Source organism: Lissotriton helveticus, chromosome 9 (genome assembly GCF_964261635.1).
Source record: "Lissotriton helveticus chromosome 9, aLisHel1.1, whole genome shotgun sequence".
Classification (NCBI taxonomy): domain Eukaryota; kingdom Metazoa; phylum Chordata; class Amphibia; order Caudata; family Salamandridae; genus Lissotriton; species Lissotriton helveticus.
Genome location: NC_136070.1, coordinates 147,230,691 through 147,251,372, shown reverse-complemented (window position 1 = coordinate 147,251,372; position 20,682 = coordinate 147,230,691). Strand labels below are relative to the sequence as shown.

At 44.5% G+C, this 20,682-nt stretch overlaps 1 protein-coding gene across 1 annotated transcript in view; it reads right to left on the bottom strand.

Moving 5' to 3' along the window:
- Window positions 1–953: 953 nt before the first annotated feature.
- The window catches only part of LOC144781042 (acyl-coenzyme A thioesterase 1-like), a 42,335-nt gene continuing 22,606 nt past the window's right edge, over window positions 954–20,682 (bottom strand). The window contains exon 3 of the mRNA XM_078659660.1: window positions 954–7,132. Coding sequence (XP_078515786.1) covers window positions 6,533–7,132 — 600 coding nt within the window. The 3' untranslated portion in view covers window positions 954–6,532. The remainder of the gene's footprint in view (window positions 7,133–20,682) is intronic.

Genomic DNA, 20,682 nt, shown 5'->3' with positions numbered 1-20,682 from the left:
AATACTAAATCCGCAATGCAGGAACAACCAGCTGATTATGATCTATTTATTTAATATAAAAGGATTAGCCGGGGTCACTTAAAAACACATAGTTGGTAAAAATATATATATATTTATTATTTTAATAAAATAACACCAAGAACTTTTGCATGACGATACAATCTGGCATTGTCATCATGTAATAGCAATACATTGAAATGGTAGTGGTGAGGATATAAGAAAACACTCTTTTTGGAGACAGAGAAGTCCACAGTACTGGTGGGCATGCTGCTTCACTCCGCGGCACCGCATAATTGAAAAAACAGCCAATGAGATCAGGATTACCAAATAATGTATTAGCCATCGTTCCCCAAAACTCCTTTCCCTGTGAGGTAACTGCAAGTTAAGTTAAAATTTAACGAAGAAAAGAACACAGGAAAGAGATAGAGGGGGGGTGGATATAAAAGAAATGGGGGGGGGGGAGAGGAAACTAAAACTGATCTCTTTGTGGAATCACAGTCATGGGTACGTCTGACAAATAAGTGGAGCAATGAGTAACATTTATGTGGTTGCAGAGATGGGTTAGGTCATGCACTAATGTAGATGACAAGTATAAGGGGGGGGGGTGCTGGTGCGGGGGCCAGGAGAAGAAGGGAAGCAACGGGAGGAGGGATGTACAGTTGGAACGAGTCTATGAGGGAGGGGGATGTACAGCTAATTTAGTCTCAATCACAGTTAAATATTTCTGCCATTGTATAGGGGTCTGTCGTGGAGGTGCTGACGCACGTGCCATAGTCTCCAGCTGATTGGTGTACTCAGAGAGTAACGCCCTACGAAGGTCATGCATCCATGCGTTGACATTGGGGCCAGTTGCCGCTTTCCAGGCCATAGCAATCTTATTTTTGGCCAGGCCTAGAGCAAGGTATAGGTGGTACAAATACTTAAAACAGAATTTAGAGGCAAATGAAACCAGCTAGGAACTTAGAACATTTTATTTAAAAATAATATACAGATTCAGCTAAAACAATCTTCTTACATTAAGTATTAACATGCTTAAACATTCTAATTTTCTAATCCTAGAACATTCAAAGCTGAGAAAGTAAATAGTCAATATTGCTTCTCCTCGAGGTAGCAATTTTTCCAATACTTTTAAAATAAATTAAGGATTCTCGTTCTGACTATTTCTCTTTAATTGGTTTACCAAAATCATCCGTTGTTATCCCAACAAGGTAGTGCTGCAAACCAACTTTTGTAATACTTCTCTTCATATATCTTAGGTTTTATGCCTTAGATTTGAAAATCTAAAACAATAACGTTGAGAGATGCAATATTTGACAATTTCCTTGACCTTTGATTAAGACTTTCTAATCGTTTGATTTTTTCTTGATTACGACGATACAAATGGAAGACAGCTCAATGTGTTAATTTGTAATGGTGCATTTGGCAAGTGAGCTCAATCCAGACAGGGCAACTTCTCAGCTGGTCATCCTTTTAAAATCTATACACTTTAGTACCATTAAGATGGGTAATAACAGCACCCATTACTGACACCTCTAGGAATGTACTGTGTAAAAACAAGTTATTATTTATGATTTTCCAAAGATTCCATTTTATTAACATCACAAACGATTAAGTTTCTAAAGCAAACAATACTAAATCTTTAATGCGTGAACAACCAGCTAATTACGATCATCCATGTATTTAATATGAAAGGACTAGCCGGGGTCACCTAAAAATACATAGGTGGTAAAAATACAACAAACTTTAGAGGCAAATGAAACCAGCTACGAACGTAGACATTTTTATTTCAAAATAATATACAGGCTCTGACTATTTCTCTTTAATTGGGTTACCAAAATCCTCAATTAATAAGCATCCATTGTTTTTCCAAAGAGGTAGTGTTGCAAACCTATTTTTTTTAATACTGCTCTTCATATTCCACAAGAAGGCTGGCTGCAAACAAAAGGGCATCAGTAACAAAACTAATTTTAGTGCTAGTGTTTATAGCACTGTGTAGGTACAGTTTGGCCTTGACAGCTAGAAGCCATTGTACCAGTGGCTTCTGAGCTCATTGCTTCAATGGATGCCTGCACAGCAAGCTAAAAGGCATGACAAAAATCACATGTTTATGAGCATATGTGGTGGTTATTCATGCACATAAAAGCAAATGCATATATGTAAAATATAAATTTATCAATATGTACATATACCCGTAAACCTTTGAACTCGACTGTACAATCTGACAAAATGTTCTATAATCAATTGAAGCCCTGTTGAACTATTAATAGAGGATCAATGCATAAAACAATCCAGTTTCCCCACCAAAAACCACTACTGGATTATAAATGAATTTCTGTTGTTGGTTACCTTTCCATGAACAAGAGAAAGAATTATATGATTGTACTCTAAATAAGCAAAAGAGAAAAAAATACCCGTATTTTAATTTGCATATTAATGCCATAACAATCCATGCACAATTATGCAAATTGTAGGTAGGTAATATTGGTTTAGAATTTCTTATGACAGTATTTAAAGGAAAATAAATTGATGTTAATAAAATATTGGTGAAAACGCCTCAGGATTCAAGGAATCGTGGAAGCATGGTGATAATACCTGGAGGAAAGCTTTGGAGGCCATCCACTTTTTTGAATACATGAACTAGGACTTCGATCGAAGAAAAGTATCTGATATGGGCTACTCAGATGTTAGCAAGATGGTGGACATCATATCACAGTATTATGCTGTTTACACTAATTAACCTTGATGTGGGTGCCAGGTAGGTGAACAAGCCTATAAACTAGGATAGAAAGGTGGAATGATGGCAAGTTATCCCACTAGAGTATTACAAGCACTAGGTCTCTTCATCCTCAGTACCATTCTTGGGGACATTACATTAAGAGATGGACATTAAACAGAGGTCTGCAGCAGAGCTAATACTGCAAGGCAGTGACAAAATGAAGCCATGTCTCAGAAAAATGTGAATAGGAGTCAGAAAGTTGACATTACATAAAACTGGGGAAGATGTTGGAGGCCACATATAGTACACAGCTCTTGAAGTTATTTCACCTAGCTATCCCTAGGTTTCCAAACAGTAGCTCAAGGCTGTGTTGAGAGACAGGAATGATGAGTTGCATAGCCAGTTCTCAAGCGGAAGCCATGTTTCTATGGTCTAGAAGGGGGGGATATGACATGCAGTGCACTATTTGAGTAAACAAAGTGCCAGGGGCCTTATCACAACACAACTACTAACCATTACACACCTACAAGTGTGATAATTCAGACTATAACAGGTCACCCAGAGCTACAAGAATGGTATAGGTGGCAGCTGTAGGGAGGTGGATCCTTCTGCGTTGTTATCCCCACTTTTTGCCTGGTGCTATGCTGGTTTTTGACTAGTCTGACTGTGATCCTGCTAATCAGGACCCCAGTCCATCTGCTTTTTCCCTTGAATTGTTATGTTCAGTACTTCACTACATCCCAGAATGGATACTGGGGTACCCTTATAAGTCCCTAGCATATGGTACTAAGGTACCTAGGGCATAGGTACCCCAGAGGTCACCCATGGGCTGAAGCATGCATTATGCCACCCATGAGAGACCTTTCAAAATGGAACTACAGGCCTGCCATTGCAGCCTGGGTAAGCTGGCGCTAGCACCACTTACTAAAGATATAGGTTTCCTATATCTGGGGTCACTGCACTTAGAACCTATAAGTCACCCCTATAGCAGGCCTTATCAATCCTGAAGGCAGTGTGTTTGGTTCTAAGTGTGAGGGTGCCCCTACAAGAGCAGGACACCCCTACAAGAGCAGGACACCCCTACAGCGTCCATTCTCCCGGGTTGTAAGTGAAGCAGCCATATACTATATAGAGGGGCACGGTGTAATTACGCAATGACAATCTCGAAACTGGCGGCAATGATTCCTATCACGTTTGGTATCAAACATGTTGGAATCATACCCCCACATGGTAAACAGTGTGGGAGGTATGATTCCAACCACTGGAAGAGCCCTCCGTTAGGCTCTCAGTGTTCCCGGCACCAGCCTTCTTGAGCCAGACAGCACAAAATGGTTGCTGCCTACCAGTGACACGATTCTGCCCCCATGCTGTTGAGCCAAGCTCGAGCAGGGGAAGGCAGAACAATAGGCATTCTGTCACTGGGAGGTGTGACCACCTCTCAGACAGGATTTAGTGTATTGGGGTAGGGTGGGTGTGCTTACCAGCGTCACTCAATCTGCATGTGAGGGGCACATTTGGTGTCCCCATGCATAGTCCAGCTCAAACCAGTCCTGAAAGCCGTTGGACAAAGGACATGGGAGTAACGTGATCCCCCATCCAGACCCTCCCCTGGGAGGGTCTCCTGAATCGTCCCAACCCTTTCCCTAGGGTACTGAAGGGATTACCTGTGTGTAGGTCCTTAGATTCGCCATGGGACAAGATTCAGATCGGACAATACTTCTACTTCCACCATCTGAGCACACTGGACTTCATTTAGGCTCGACTTAGTCTCCCTTCCAATCTGCTGCATCGTCCGGGCCTGTCCACCATACAGGAAGCTTCCAAGGCCTATGGGCATCAAAGACACCTGACGGAATCTCCCTTGGAGTCAAGGAGTCACTCCCCTGCATTTGCAGGCACCACAACTAAGTCAACCGGTCTGCTGATCCGAGCTCCTACGGACTCCGTAAGGTTCTTCAACACAGGTGGTGGTTTTCTATAGCTCCCGGGGCCTACCCTCCCCCTCTCAGCAAGTTTGAGGCCAGTATCCCTTGTGGGGGTTGCGATAACAGACCCCTGTGCACCATGTCAACTTGCAATTGCAGAGGCTTGTTGGCTTCCTTCCAAGTAGATCTTCGGGCTCCAAGTAGCCCCAAACTCAAGCACCTCCAGCGACCAGAATCTTCAGCCACACCGCATTGTGGCCTGCATCTTTTGTTGAGCTGCTTAATGTCCTCGCCAGACTCCATTACCTCCAGCCTGTGGGTCCATTTGAGGGTCACAGTTGTTTCTTTTGGGCTCCCCTGATTGCTTGGAGCCTGCCCTGACTCCCCTGCTTGTGGTCAGTCCCCTGGAACTTGCTGTTCGCCCTATCCTTACAGCTGCAGAGTCAAGGTCATTGTCACCCATCTGCAAAACAGACATCGGAGGGCATTTGTCTTCCAACTCTCCTGGTCACCCGAGTGACACAGACTTTGTACCCTCTGCTTGCAGGTACCTCTCATCTAGAATCCACCTTCGGATTCCACCCGACACTTACTCCTTCACCAGCGGCACTTTCCTGAAGTCCTCCATTGGGTTAGACTGCGGTTTCAGACACCACTTCACACATATGCACCCGGCTTCCCTGGGGTAGGTAACGTGGGTACTAGAGTATCCACGGGTGGGGTGGCTCTCCAACCTTCTGTCTTCCAAGGGGTTTCTTCAGGGTCCACTGGGAAGGGTCCATCATCTTTAAAAATCCAACTGCGACTTACACGTAGAGTTGAACGGAGCACGCAGTCGTGTTTCCACACTGCACCGCTCTCAATGGGGTCCCCCATCTACTCAACTTGGGTGGTTCCTTGGGTCCCCAGCCCTTCTACGTCCTCTCGACCTTGTCTTGACCCGAGTTGTGGTTCTTATACCAATTCCTTAGTATATGGTATGGTATGGTATGGTATGGTATGGTATGCCACCCCCCGCCCCCCCCGGGTCTACTGTTTATTACGTGCTATTTTACTGTGTTTCTTTGATAAAGTATTGTGTGCATTGTGTTTATCTCTATGGAGGAGATATCTAAACATGTTAGAGAGTATAATATAATAAACACATATTTTTATAAATACCTTGTGTGGTTCTTTTTACTTAATCTATACTATAAGATTGCATTCCGGTAAAACAAGCTGCTTTACACTCCTTCTGGACTAAGCCTGAAAGCTGCGCTTCACAGCTACCACTTAGAGAGCTTTCCAAGGTTGTCTAGGACCTCTTAAATCACCATACATTAGGGTTGTCAGGACTGGTGCTAAGTGTCCACTGAACATAATATACCAGGCCAGCTTCTCACAGAAAGTATAATTCATTTCTAATGTATACTGAAGTATTAACACTTTTAAGAATTAAGTGCTGGTGCCAAACACTGGAAACCACTAGCCTAAATTGAGCACTGATGACAACTAATCCAATAGCACAGTGTTGTAAGGATGTCTAAACTGCTTACCAGCAGGAGTAACGAGGGGACAACATCAGTGACGGAATAACAATAAATGGGCAACTATTGGACTATTCAGTGTATGATTAAGCGTTGCCTCTATGGTGCATAGCTAAACAGTGAAACCATGCAACAGGAAATTCCCTTAAATCAATGTCATGAAAGAATCAGATTTGACATGCTGCATGTCGTACAAAAGCAATGTATGTTAGAAACTGTCTCCATTGTGTTACAATAGCACCCAAGTTCTCCGAACTTCAACAGTTTGCTTGGAAAGTAAATAAAACAGATCGGTAATTTCTTTGCCCCCCAATAGTAGCGTTTACCATTCAGGAGGACAGAAACGTGTATTAATACAAGCCCAATTATAGTTTACCGGGTAAAGGTTGTTCATTCGAAAGTTTTCTGAAAAAATCTTGTATTTTCTTCCAAGCCCCCTCCTGTGCCCGAGAATGGGCTCCCGGTTCTCCTCCCCACATGACAGGCATGCCCACGAGCAAATGCATTGAGGCAGCACACATTGGGAAATATGGAGGTTCAATGTAATGCCCCGCCCCGGGGTAAACAACAACCTCTGGTCTTTCTTTTCCATGTGCCTCTACAATGTCAGCAGCTGCATTAGCCATGAACTCACTCTTCCAATTCTGGTCATCCTCTCCGACAATAAAAAGGAATTTCCCTTCAGCCTTCTCGACTGGAATCAAACTTTTGCGGTTCTCTGGTGCCAAAGGGTCATCCAAGCAATTTATGATGTTTGCAATACCAGGCTGTGGTAAAGTGATGCGCTTTCTATCTGTGCCGATTGGGGCTAGAACTAGATCTTTGTAATGTAGCGCAGCGCCAACAGTGGTGATAGCACCATTAATGGTAGCAGTCGCAGTTATTCCTTTCAGGAGAGATGCCATGCTGAGGACAAGGTCACCTCCTTTGGAGTGTCCGAGAAGCCCGATTCCTGGACCCTTGACCTGGAGAGAAACACAAAAAGGTTAGACAACATTCGGAAAAATAAAGATTATCAAAGCAAAAATAAAGATTGGGTGATCAGAGGTTCAAAGACAATGCTGGTGCCAGAAGTATCCTGTAGGAAAAAGGGGCCTTTTAATTTATACATACTAGTTTTCCCGCCACATAATTTCTAACATATGCAGCAGTTAGCAGGACAATAAATGTGTTGTGGCAGACGGGTCAGGCTGTGTCGCTGAAGCATTACAATTTTTTTCTCACCTTTGGGAACAGCTGTTGGTTAGTTTCCTGGCCCTATAAATCGGCTCTACATTCGACCCAGACAGACTTAACGCAGCTTAAACGGGATGAGAAACTGCGATAAACCGTGACTTATACAGTAAGGAATGGGCCAGAATGCTGGAGCATGTCCATACTACATCACGCAATACTAGATCCTGTTACACCCAGCTCAACTTTCTCCATACGTCATATCTCACCCCACTCCGGCTCAACAGGATACAGAACACTGCTGACAAAGAGTGCCCCAGATGCAACAAAATAGATAAGGTGCAACGGCTTTTACTTGTTTTTTGAGTGAAACATGAGTAAAGCAGGCTTGAAACTCCAACGCGCGCTAGCCGCGCTGTGTTTGATTCTATTTAATTGCCCGCAACTTAGAAACTTTGACCGGAGCGTATCACAATATAGGGTCTGAAAGGAAGCTAGTGCGAGTTCACTTAGCGCTGTACAGTTAATTGCATGAGAAATGTTCATCACACTGACATTTATACCAATGTGAAACCATAAACTCTTATGTCGAAGCATTGAAATATGTTGCTTTGTGCATTGTTGAAAACGGGTATTGTTAATATGTATGTGTATGATCATTTGTGGTTTTCTTTGAGAAAGTGTGAATATTACATTGCATATATCTTTTTTATTAGAAACTGGGACTGATTAGCCTTTTGTTTATTTTTCCAGATCCCTGAAGAAGGGTCCTTTTGAGCTATACGAAATGCATTGGGTGGTTTAATTCATGGATTGAAATTCCAAAAAATCTGATAACATTGAAGAAACTGATAAACTTTGAAATAAAAGAAGGATTGAAACTTTGATCATATGGTCTTTGATTAACATTTGAAACACATGGCAATGAGTTGGGATAAGGAACCAGAGTAGTTCCCTCAAAAAGTGTGCACATTCTTCGGATAAGGGTCTTCCCTGACCGAATCAATTTGAGAGCACACACTAGACTGGGAAGATGGCAGTATGTCTTTTAGGTCTATCTCCCGCTTTGAAAACATTAGGCATGGGAGCTAGTTTCTTGAGCTTGGCTCTGGTTTTGGTCAGACGGGGCCTTGCCATGCACTAGAGGTCACTGGATGACCTCCTCACTGTAGGAGTAACAGGAAGGTCAAACAAGGGACGCTAGTGGAGAAACCTACACAAAGAGAGGAGGAAAGTAGAGGTCTGTGACACCGCCTGATCGTGGCGGACTGGGCCATTATGGTAGCTTTTTTGAGGGTAGAGGATGAAGAACTGTAGCGCTCCCTGCTCACAGACCAGTGCTGAGACAGACCCGGCGGAGAGGGGGGATGTGGTGGAGAGGCACTGTTGCCCAACCCCCTTCTGCCACACGGATGCGCACCAACACAGGTATGGTGGGGGGAGAAATAGGTGACCCTGGACAAATTCCTACAGTTACGTTATAGTTATCTGCTGAAATGACTGTGAAAGGACCCAGCCACAGCTGGCGTTGCCTTATGTGAATGGTTCTGCTGCTTATGGTTACACCTACCTATTTTTCATAACTTTTAGACTCTTGGCACCACGATTTAGGTTTTAGCTTCCCATCATGGAGCGAGCAAACCTTATTGATTGACTAATAGATATCGTACTCTTTTGTTTGTCATGATGTGCTTATACTGTACCGTCTACAACTACCAATACATAACGTTTTCTTTTTTTAAATTATAAATACTAAGCACGTTGAGCAGTAATTTTTCGAGTGCCATTTAGAGAACTCTTAGTCTAGTATTATGTAATCTGGATTTTGTAGCCACAAACAAGTTCTTAAATGTATTTATATAACAAATAATTAACAAGCATTGGCATAGCCAATAGGTCTCGTCTTTGGACCTTATAAGTGAGTAGCTATGCAGCATATTATCCAGGGTAAACTGCCTATAGATGGGGTCCTCACAAGAGACATAGAATGATAAGAATGAGATAACCTTTGGCCCCCACTAAAATGGAAAAATGAACCCTGATTTTGTCCTGGAATCAAAGAAAAAGCGGGACGAAGTTTGCATACCTCCAGCATTGAGGCAAAAACAAGCTTACATACAGATAAAAGGGTCACTACATCAGGAAATGAGAATTAACTATGTTAAACATCAAGGCATAGAAAAGGAAGCCATAAAGGCCCAGTATCGGTTTACCTGGCTAAGGGGAATCCAAGTCGCAAACACTTCTTGATAGACTATAGATGCAGCTCGGCCAACGCTCGAGGTGTCTTCAACAGAACAAGATAGAACAAGGCCTACAATCATATACTTGCAGGAAAACAGCCTACATGAGTTCATTCATTCAATAACTTTATTCGGTTATTATACATAGATAACCATAAAAGTACAATAATTTCATGACCATTTAAAATAAAAAAACAATCCATTTCCAGTAAAATAGGCTTATTAAATTTTATACAGTTATTGATTTCCGTGAGATAAAAAAATTTTTAAAAAACGCAGAGACAGATGCAACAGTTAATATATTATCTAACTTCTGGATAGCTAGAAAAGCAGGACGACACGGTCTAAAATCCATGTACTTCAGTATGGGCTATATCCATCTTTTCCTAGGGATTGTGTACAATTTGCAAAAAAACAAGATATGCATGTCAGATTGGTTGGACAAGTCATCGCATGGGCATTTAATTGGATTACCTACCATTTAGGAAAGCGCTGAAAACGCATTTGTTCCCGAAAATTGTTTGAGCAGTGAGTTGTGTGCCTGCCGAAGTTCAAAGCGCCAGGATGCCCTCTGGGTGATAGGTTGCGCTTTATAAGTACACAAATAAATAAATGAAATAAATAAATAAATAAATTTAATAGGTTGCCTTGTCCAATCATTCATAGTAGGAAAACTTAGTAGCCTAAATAAGATGTTTAATCTAAAACGTATTAATAAAAACCTTTCAAAGTCTCTCATCTGTAACTTAATATACGGTTGGATATCATGTAATGTAATGTAAAAAAAATGTATAAAGCGCAACTAACACCCAGCGGTTTCTTGGCGCTAAAGCATAAGGAAACAGACATTCCGTAGGGCGAAGAGCGTTAATTGTAGGCATTACAAAACAGGTGGGTTTTAAGAAGGGACCTAAAACGGGTAAAAGGAGAGGCAAGTCTTAGACCTAAAGGGAGTGCGTTCCAAAGAAGCGGGGCACGATATGAGAACCTCAGTCCTCCCTGTTTTTTGCGTTTAAAGGTCGGGACCTGAAGTAAGGCCAGATGGGAGGAACGCAGATTGCGGGAGGGGACGTATGGGTGCAGTAGTGAAGAAATAAAATAAGGGCCTATACTAGCAAGGGACTTAAAAATAATGCAACCTAATTTGAATTTGCAGCGCTCAGAGAAAGGGAGCCAGTGGAGGGATTTTAAAAAAGGACGGACGTGTTGGTGTTTGGGCTGATGATGAGCCGTGCGGCCTGGTTCTGGACAAGTTGTAGCCTCTTAAGTTGGTATGCCGGTATTCCAACATAATGGGAGTTGGCGAAGTATATCCTAGAGATGACTAAAGCCAACAGAACCAGGGTAAGGGCCTCAGTGGTCAGGAAGCGGGCAATCTTTCGGATTTTCCTTAACTGAAAAAAACTGGAGGAAAGTACCGCATTGATCTGGGGCTTCATCGTAAAGTCATTGCTGATAATAACCCCAAGACTTTTTACTGAGTTGACAGGATTGGGGGGGGAGGACCCAACCTCGTGGGCCAAAAGGTGGATTTCCATGGATTGGCAGCCCCCCCCGACAAGCACCAACTCGGTCTTGTCGGGGTTGAGTTTCAGGTGATTCACCCCCATCCAGTCGCTAATGTGACAGAGGGTAGACCGAAAGTTGTCGATGGACTGGTCCGCAAAGTTAATATGGAAGACCAGCTGAATGTCATCCGCGTAATTGAACGCGGTGACACAGCTACCTCGTAAGGATCGAATAAGGGGGGTCAGGTATAAATTAAAAAGAGGGGATAAGGAGGAGCCCTGCGGGACGCCGCAAGCCAGCCTGACCCCGTCAGCAGAAAACTGAGAGAACCGGACCGCCTGGCGGCGGTTGCTCAAAAAGGAGCGAACCCAGTCAAGGGCGGTGCCCCGGATGCCAGCCTCCCCGACACAGCCGACCAAGATATCATGGTCGACCGTGTCGAAGGCGGCCGACAAATCCAGGAGCACAAGAACCTGACTGATGTTAGAGTCCACCCCTCTCCGCAGTTCCTCCATAACTGAAAGTATAACAGATTCCGTGGAATGAGCGGGTCTGAAGCCGGCCTGTTGGGAGTCGAGAAAGTGGGAGTCTTCGATAAAAGTGCTCAAGATGTTAGTGACGTGAGACTCAAGAACTTTGCGGAGGTAGGGAAGGAGGGAAATGGGACAGAAGTTACTCATAACCGTAGGGTCTGCCGTAGGTTTTTTGAGGATGGGCACAACCTCGGCGATTTTGAATGACCTAGGGACTAGGCCAGAGGAAAGAGAATTGTTCAGCAGCGCCAAAGGGGGGGAGGGGCAGGCTGTGAAAGCCTCGCGGAGGATCAAGGGAGGGCAACAATCGGTAGGGGATCCAGAGGCAACCTTATTTAAAAGAGCTAGAAACTCCGTCTCCGGGATTGGAGGAATCTGAATCAGCTGCTTGGGGTTGGGGGGAGGGCGGGAAGGAGTCAGGCCTAAGGGGAAGAAGCGGGGCCGAGGACAGAATGCTGTTTTTAATATTGGCGATTTTTTCCACAAAGAACTGATTTAAGGAGTCACAAAGTGCGCAGGAAGAGAGAGGTTTAATAGTAACCCTATCTGGGTTTGACAGCTCCTCCACGATGGAAAAGATATCTTTGGTTTTGGTGGCGGAGTCAACAATCTTTTTTGAAAAATAAGGAGGTCTTAGCTTGTAAGACTGCTGCTTTGTACTCTTTGAGCAGGGTCGTAAACCGTAGTTTCATGTCGGGAGCATAGCCGCGTCGCCAGCGGCGCTCGACCTGCCTAAGACCCAACTTCAGGACTTTGAGGTCCTCGGTGAACCACCTTTGAGCATCGTGAAGGCGCTTAAGCTTAATCTGTCTGAGCAGAGCCACAATATCACTGGCTGATTCCAGCCAGTGTGTGAGGGCAGAAGCTTGGGTGTCAATGGAGCCGGAATTGGGAGGGGTGTAGAGGTTCTGAGTAAGGTGACAAATTTACTGAGATCGGCCCTATTCCAATTCCGGGCCGAGAGGTTGCCCTCCAAAGCTCTGCTAGGGCAGGGGGTAGGCGTAAGAGAAAAGGAGATTATAAAATGGTCTGACCATAAGAAGGGTGAGATGAGGGGGCAGATATGTCCAGGTTGGAGGTCCAAACCTGGTCCAAAGTGTGACCCTTAATGTGGGTCGCTGATTTTATATGTGAGAGACAATTCATACTAGATAGGAGCTCAGAGAATGTAACAGAGCAAGCACTCTCTTTATCATCGAAAGGCCAATAATTAAAATCACCTAAGACTAAGATTTTAGAATTATTAATGACAAGTTGGGAGAGCATGTCCCCAAACATCGTAGGGAAATCGGGCATGGACTGGGGAGGGCGGTAAACTAGGACACAGATAAAGGGGGTCACAGGGGATTCCAGTCTCAGCACAAGGAGGTCGACCGAGGGAATACTGACGGTAGTCAGGGCGGAGAATCAGATAGGATGTTTAACAATCGCTGCTACCCCACCTCCTGGCCGACCAGAAGCTCTGTTCGCTTGGAGGATGTAGTAGCCAGTGGGGATTGCAGCAAGAGTGTCAGGGGTAGACTCCTCATTGAGCCAAGTCTCCGTCAGCAACAATATATCTGGTTTCCCGGAATCTAACAGAGCAAAGATTTTCAGCTGGTGTTTTACCAGTGAGCGAGTATTAAGATAGCTCACTGTGAGATTGGGGTATGGAAGCCCTTTGTTGGATGGAGGGTTGATGGCTGAGAGAGGGACTGAGGACAAAGGGGGAACTATCTCAGGAAAGGTATCTCTAGCACAGATAAACCCCAGTGGCTCAGAGCTCGACAGTCGCGGGGGGAGTAGGCCAATAGGAATGCAATCGGATCAGATCTGCAGAAGAGAATTTAATGAAACCGGTAGAGGGACATGCCCCGTGCCCCGACCGGCCGCGGACGGGCGCAGACGGGCTTGCCTTAGGCGCGCCCGAGATATATACATTCTTATAGGGTGAGGAAAGGGGGCGTGGCCTCACATTAGTGGGCGTGGCCTGTGGGCTGTTCGAATAATGGCAGCAATGATTGAAATCCCAGCCCGCGCGGGGTTGGCCCGATGAGGTATAAAGTGCAAAGTGCCCAGAGAACTACAAGCGTACAGGTAAAAGCAACAAATGAAAATTAACAGTATTTTAAAAAACCACGAGTGTCTCTCCCGGCTTCCGCCTCAGGAGTGTCGATAGCCTCAAGCGTAATCATTGTTAACTGATGGGCAACCACCGTGTTTTTTGTAATTTCTAGTTTGGTCCTAAGATCCACCAGGTGCGTCATATAACGTTTTTTCAATTCTTTCCTGGGGATCTGGCACATCAGTAAAGGATCTTCATAATAATCTAGGCGGCCTATTTGTATGAGAAATGTCTTTACGTAACATAACCATTTCATCCTATGTACATTATCGAGACTTATTGCATCCCTCAAAATGAAACGGTGAAAAGAGCACTCCTCGGTGGTCCATACCCCATGCCACAGAAGAACCGGTTGTACCTTGATGACATCTTCTAGGTACGGTTGTCCAAGTTCAGCGTGGCAAATATAGGTGGATACACTGTCCGGGACTGCTAAAAGATATCTCATAAAACAGTTTTCTGCCACCTGCAACGATTTCACGTTAGCAGGTCCCCAGATACCCGCACCGTATATGGCAATTGCAACACAAGTTGCATTATAGATACAAAACAGTTCTCTGATCGGTTTTCTGCCCATTTTTCTACTAAAAGTTAGCAGGGCCATTATAGACTTAGAAAACAGCAATCTCTGTGTTTTTATTGCAGTGTTCCATAGACCAGATTGATCAAACAAAATACCCAAATATGGAAAAGTTTGAGTAAAATCCAAAGGTTTAGAATCAATGTAAATTATTTTCTTCTTTTTATCAGCCCCTGAACCGCAGTTCATACAGAAAGTTTTCGTACAATTGATTCTTAGATCCAAATTGGTCATAAAATTTGTGAAGGATGTTACCATTTTTTGCATAGACTGAGGAGTCCTAGCCATCAATACCGCGTCGTCTGCATATAATAATGCTGGTATTAATCGAGTTGATGCCAATGGCATATCCTGGCATTCCTGCAGCAACGTTCTTTCCAGGTCATTGATGTAAATGGTAAATAAAAAGGGGGCAAGGACACATCCTTGCCACACTCCTCTTGCTATACTAAAGGGCTTAGTACACTCTCCATTCTTACCAAATCTTATAGAAGCCCTTGCCCCTGTATAAAGGTCCCTGAAGAAAAAAATTATATTTTCCTCAACCCCCAGTCATTCCAATATCATCCAGAGCTTACTATAGGTGACACAATCAAAGGCGGATGATAAATCAACAAAAGTTAAAAACATCCGGCCGCCCTTTACTTTAGTATATTTTTCTAAAAGGATATGCAGGTTAAGGCCCTGATCAATAGTGCCAAGGCCTTTCCTGAAGCCATATTGAAGGTCACTAATTATTGTATGCTCGTCTGCCCAGGTTTGCAATCTATTTAAAATCACTCGGCCAAGGATCTTAATGGTTGAGTCAAGTAATGATATGGGCCGATAGCACGCGCAACTAGTTCTATCGCCCTTTTTATAAATAGGTATAATAATAGACTCAAACCAAGTCGATACCAGTCCGTTCGAACAGGAAGCATTAAAAATTAGCGTAAGGAGTGGGCCCCATTAAGCCATGTTATTTTTATAGAGGTCGACCGGGACACCATCAGGGCCCGGCGCCTTTCCTCCTAAGCTAGCTTTAATACCCGAGATCACTTCTTTCAGGGTGATGCCCAGATTCAGTTTCTTGTTATAAGGCGCAGTCACTTCCTCCTCTACATTTTCAATGGGTGTTCGTTCTGATGAAATTGGTGCACTATATAGATCTTCATAGTACCTGACCCATTCATTCTTGGCAATGGCCATCTCTATCCTCGCCTTGAAATTAACATTAAAAAACGAGGCATTTACTGCCTTCCGGAAAGCTACTGTATCTCGGCTTAGAGAAGTCTCACACGAGTCCCATGGTTCCCTTTTCAAAGCAACCTTTCTCTTTTTTAAAGCTACCTTGTAAACCTTTCGCAATTCCCTGATTAAGGTCCGGTCCTTGTCCGGGACATTTAAAGCGTGCTTAAGGTTAGAATAAGCCTTAGTGCAGGCTGTGTCAAACGAGCTTGCTAATTTTTCTTTAGGGTTTTTTATTTCTACCCACAGGCTAGTCTAGATTTGTGAGGCGATTATCATAAAATGTTTAATTATCACAGAATTTTCTGCTGTCTCATCCAAACAAACATTAATACTAAATTTGCATTTCTTAATCAATTTGCGTAGGAAATTATCAGGGACTACCTTTGTCCATTTTAGCGAGTATCCATTTTGGCTTTTTAAGGCAATGTTACCCAAATACTGCCAGGAATGCGATCTCGCTCCCGATCATAATGGGGTTTAAAACTTCAACACTTATTGGGAAATGGTCACTTAGAGGATTATCTAGCATTTTAAAATTTTGTACATGCTCTCTATAACCAGTCGATATCATTATAAAATCGATTGTTGAGAACATTCCTCTACCGTTAAATGTGGGGCAGAATGGGATCTCAGGTTGACACATTCTATTGGCAAAATCCAAAATCACAAGAAAAAATAATGTCATTCAGAAAATCCCCACACACAGGGGTCGATTCCGATTCGGGAAAAACCGCTCCGAATAGCCGTTCGGAGCGTTTTTCCCCATACGAATCGTACCCTGCAACGTTCCCCGTACGTACGACGAAGTACGATTCGTACCAGGAGCCGTACTCCGTACAAGACACCGTACGACTCTAATCTCCATACGATTCTCCCTCGGAACCCGCTGTACGTGACATCTGTACGGTTCGCGGCTGGTTTTTACGACCCAGCAAGTACGATACGTGTCGGGTACGCACCGTACGACCCTTTTTCTACGGGAGCTGAAAACAGCCGTAAAAGCAGAGTTTGCGCCAAAACAGGTACGGAACGGCCCCCCGGGTACGGTGCGTACCCCCATGATCGCAGGGGTACACACCGTACCCCTGAGATCATGGGGTGTACGAGCCGTACCCCCATTGTACGATCGGTGTACGACCGTACCCCATGTACGATGGGTGTACGAGCCGTTCCCTCATCGTACAATGGGGGTACGGCTCGTACACCCATCGTACATGGGGTACGGCTCGTACACCCATCTTACAACGGCGGTACGGCTCGTACACCGATCGTACAACGGGGGTACGGCTCGTACACCGATCGTACAACGGGGGTACGGCTCGTACACCGATCGTACAACGGGGGTACGGCTCGTACACCGATCGTACAACGGGGGTACGGCTCGTACACCCATCGTACAATGGGGGTACGGCTCGTACACCCATCGTACATGGGGTACGGCTCGTACACCCATCGTACATGGGGTACGGCTCGTACACCCATCGTACATGGGGTACGGCTCGTACACCCATCATACAATGGGGGTACGGCTCGTACACCCATCATACAGTGGGGGTACGGCTCGTACACCCATCATACAGTGGGGGTACGGCTCGTACACTGATCGTACAATGGGGGTACGGCTCGTACACCGATCGTACACGGCTCGTACACCGATCGTACAATGGGGGTACGGCTCGTACACCGATCGTACAATGGGGGTACGGCTCGTACACCGATCGTACAATGGGGGTACGGCTCGTACAGCGATCGTAAAATGGGGGTACGGCTCGTACACCGATCGTAAAATGGGGGTACGGCTCGTACACCCCATGATCGCAGGGGTACGGTGAGTACCCCTGCGACGGCTCGTACACCCCATGATCGCAGGGGTACGGTGAGTACCCCTGCGATCGGTGAGTACCCTTGCGATCATGGGGGGTACGGACCCTACGGTGTGTATGTGTTTGTGTTCTTTTCCGTACGATTTGCCCTTACCTGACGTGGACCGTACGAATCGCTTCCTCATACCCCGGTCCGGATCGTACTCGTCGGGTCGTACGGCATGTGTACGAGTCGTACGGTATGTGTACGAGTCGTACGGTTCACGGTTTCAGCCTTGCAATACGTACGGATCACAACGATTCGGACGGATTCACGGAATACGGATCATACTTCGCGACTCGGACGGACGGGTACTATTCGTACAGAGAGGGCTCCGGATACAAATCGTACGGATGTTTTTTTTCCCCCGAATCGGAATCGACCCCCATGTGTGATCAAAATGCGTTAGATTAGTTTCCTTATCCAACATTAAACCACACGTCCCCTGTTCCCCTCTCTTACATGGTGGACAGTTAAATTCACCTCCCTAAATGACTACAGTCTCTTTGGCTTTCCCTCCTCGCAAACAATTGATATCTATTTTCAAGGTTTTCAGGGTTGCTTCAATATCATCCACAGGAACATTATTATAAAAATTCACGATAATCAAACAAAGTGTTTTGTCAATATGTATCTTAACCATATGATAAAATCTTTTATACCGGGGTATCTCTATTTTTTCACATTTAAAAAGGTTAGATACGTAAGTGCACAGCCCCCCTTTAGCCCTGCCATGTACTGAGCCTATTGCTGGCAAAAATATTGTTTTAAAACCGCACAAATGATGCGCTTCTTCTGCCCAGGTTTCTTGTAAACTAATTAAATCATATTCATTTATAAGTTTAACCCAGGTATCATTAGTTACCTTAGTTCTTAGACGTGCGATGTTCCAGAACATAATCGACCAGATACTCTTATTCGTCTCAATTTTCTCGTTTTGTGCATTACCTAGACCATCATCTACTATAGGAATATTTCCAATTGGGGTATTGATTACTGTGTCCTCTTCTATTATGGCACCTATTTTTCCAAGGTTAGATGGCTCAGAACTTGCGCTAGGGTCCACTTGTGGAGATATTGCTCTTACTGAAGTGTCTTCAGCCACTGAGATCTCATTTAGAGAATTCAACATCGGTTTAACATTGACCTTCCCTATACTCAGTCAATCTACCCCCTCAAGCCCATATAGCATATTGAAACGATTAAATGTTGGAATATTAAAATAATTTTTATACAGAGTCATAGGGCCTCCTTGCTGTAGATCAGAGGGAAAACAATTTGATGGGGCAGAGAAAGAAAAAGGATAAAAATAGCTAGATCAAAAGTTTGAATGCCACCCAATCCTCTTTGGTGATAGGAATCACATATATATCGGACCACAAATTAACAATAACACAGTCCCCAACTAGGTCCTTTCTTCTGTGACCCACCCAACTCCCTCTACGAACATTCAAAATTTCTCCATGTATATCGGGTCGGAGGGGTCTGTTTTTATTTAACCAGAAGGTTACGTTATTTTTTAGTTCGTGGTAAGTTTCTGTTTTATCATTGCCTAACTCCGGAACCCCAGATAGGACAACTACGTAAGGATAGGAGTCCGGTGGAAGATCTATGCTAGGGAGGGTACTTTTTTGTTTATCAATATTTGTTATTTCCTTAACTGTTGGCATGTTTTTTCCAGCCTGTCCAACTTCACTTGTTCCCTTTACAGCCCCTATCCCATTGCCCTCTAGTCGCCCCCGCCCCCTTTCGAGGGCCATTGATCTACTTACTGATGTTAAATCACCTTGTTTCACACTATTTAATAACGGAGGTGATTTAATTATAAGTAGGAGTTTGGGCGATTGTGCTTGTTGATTCTTCTATTGTGATGCTTTCTGCTACACTTTGGGTTAATTTGGTCTCCGCTAGTTTTTTCAGTATGACAGAATTAGCTGTGGTTGCTTGTTCAAGTATCCCTAATCTTTCACTAATCCTTTTAGATCTCTCCATCAGTGGAAGCATAAGTGATGTAATTAATTGTTCAATTTTCCCCATAAGGCCCTCTACACTTTGAGCCATAATCATTGAGGGGGTCGACCGTTTTTACAGGGAGTACCTTTGGTGAAAGAATAGAGATCGGGGCAGGTGACATGGTAGACACGCCCAATGTCGGCGTTGCTACATTCCTACTTGTTTTAGATGCTTTTGTTTTTTTTGTACACCCACCCTTTTGTACGCCCCCTCCGCGTTTCCTCTTTACAATGGGTCCTGTACCCACAGGTTGTTTTAACAGTTGAGAGTTAGAATTAGATGTAAATGTGGACCTAGTAGAAAAGCGTGGCTCAAGAACATTAGGTGTATTATCTATGGATAGGTCACTTGATAAAGCAGTAACACTAGTCTCATTGGTCACCGATTGGTTTAATTGCTCCTGCGAGTGTTGACCATTACCGTCTACCGAATTAATATCGGAGTTCGGAATGGAGTTAATCGCCTGTTCTGGAGAAGGAGCCGTTGCTAAACCCCCCAGCGATAATCCTTTCAAATACATGGGTTCTAGAGAGGTGGCGTTCAGGCACAGCAATTTCATGCTCCAGGACTGAAGTAGCCCTAGTTATAAATTGGTCCAATGTCCCGGTAACACTCCCTCCTATACCCCATTCACTGCCTTTCTCTCCTTTCCTGTTCGTGACGCCATAAACCAAATATGCTGTGCTGTGTGTTATCAATAGTTATCCCCCTCACAAGACAAATAGAACATTCAATCGTTCAATCATATAAGTAGAATATAAAGTCTTACAAGAATAGCAATGTTCGGGGGGAGGCCCAGCCCAATCTCCTCCCGTCACGGACGGGCTCAGACAGGCCCGCCCTTGGCCTGGGCTTCGCCCGGCACATCTCGCGCTGCGGGGGGAAGAGGCGGCGCTTTATGTACAGAGATGACTCGGTGCCTCCCCCTCGTCAGCGAGTCCAGCAACAGCTGGGCAGATCCGCGTTGCACCCTGGGCAATGGAGTCCTCAGGGTGATGTTAGGACAAAACAGCGGCAGAGCAGAACCTCCAGGCAAGCGTTGGCTGGTCTTCAATGCCCGCAGGCAGAGTCAGAGCCAGTGTGACTTTTTCCTTTTGGAGATTGTCTCTTGCTTTAATTAAATCACTTTTTTCCTTCTAGAGAGTGTCTTTTTCTTTTTGGAGGTTGTCTTTTTCCTTCTGGAGAGTGTCTTCAGTAGTAAGCCCCTCCAGTCCTCCTCCTCCTAGTCCTGCTCACCTTCCATCTTAAGACCGCCTCTAGGCTCCGA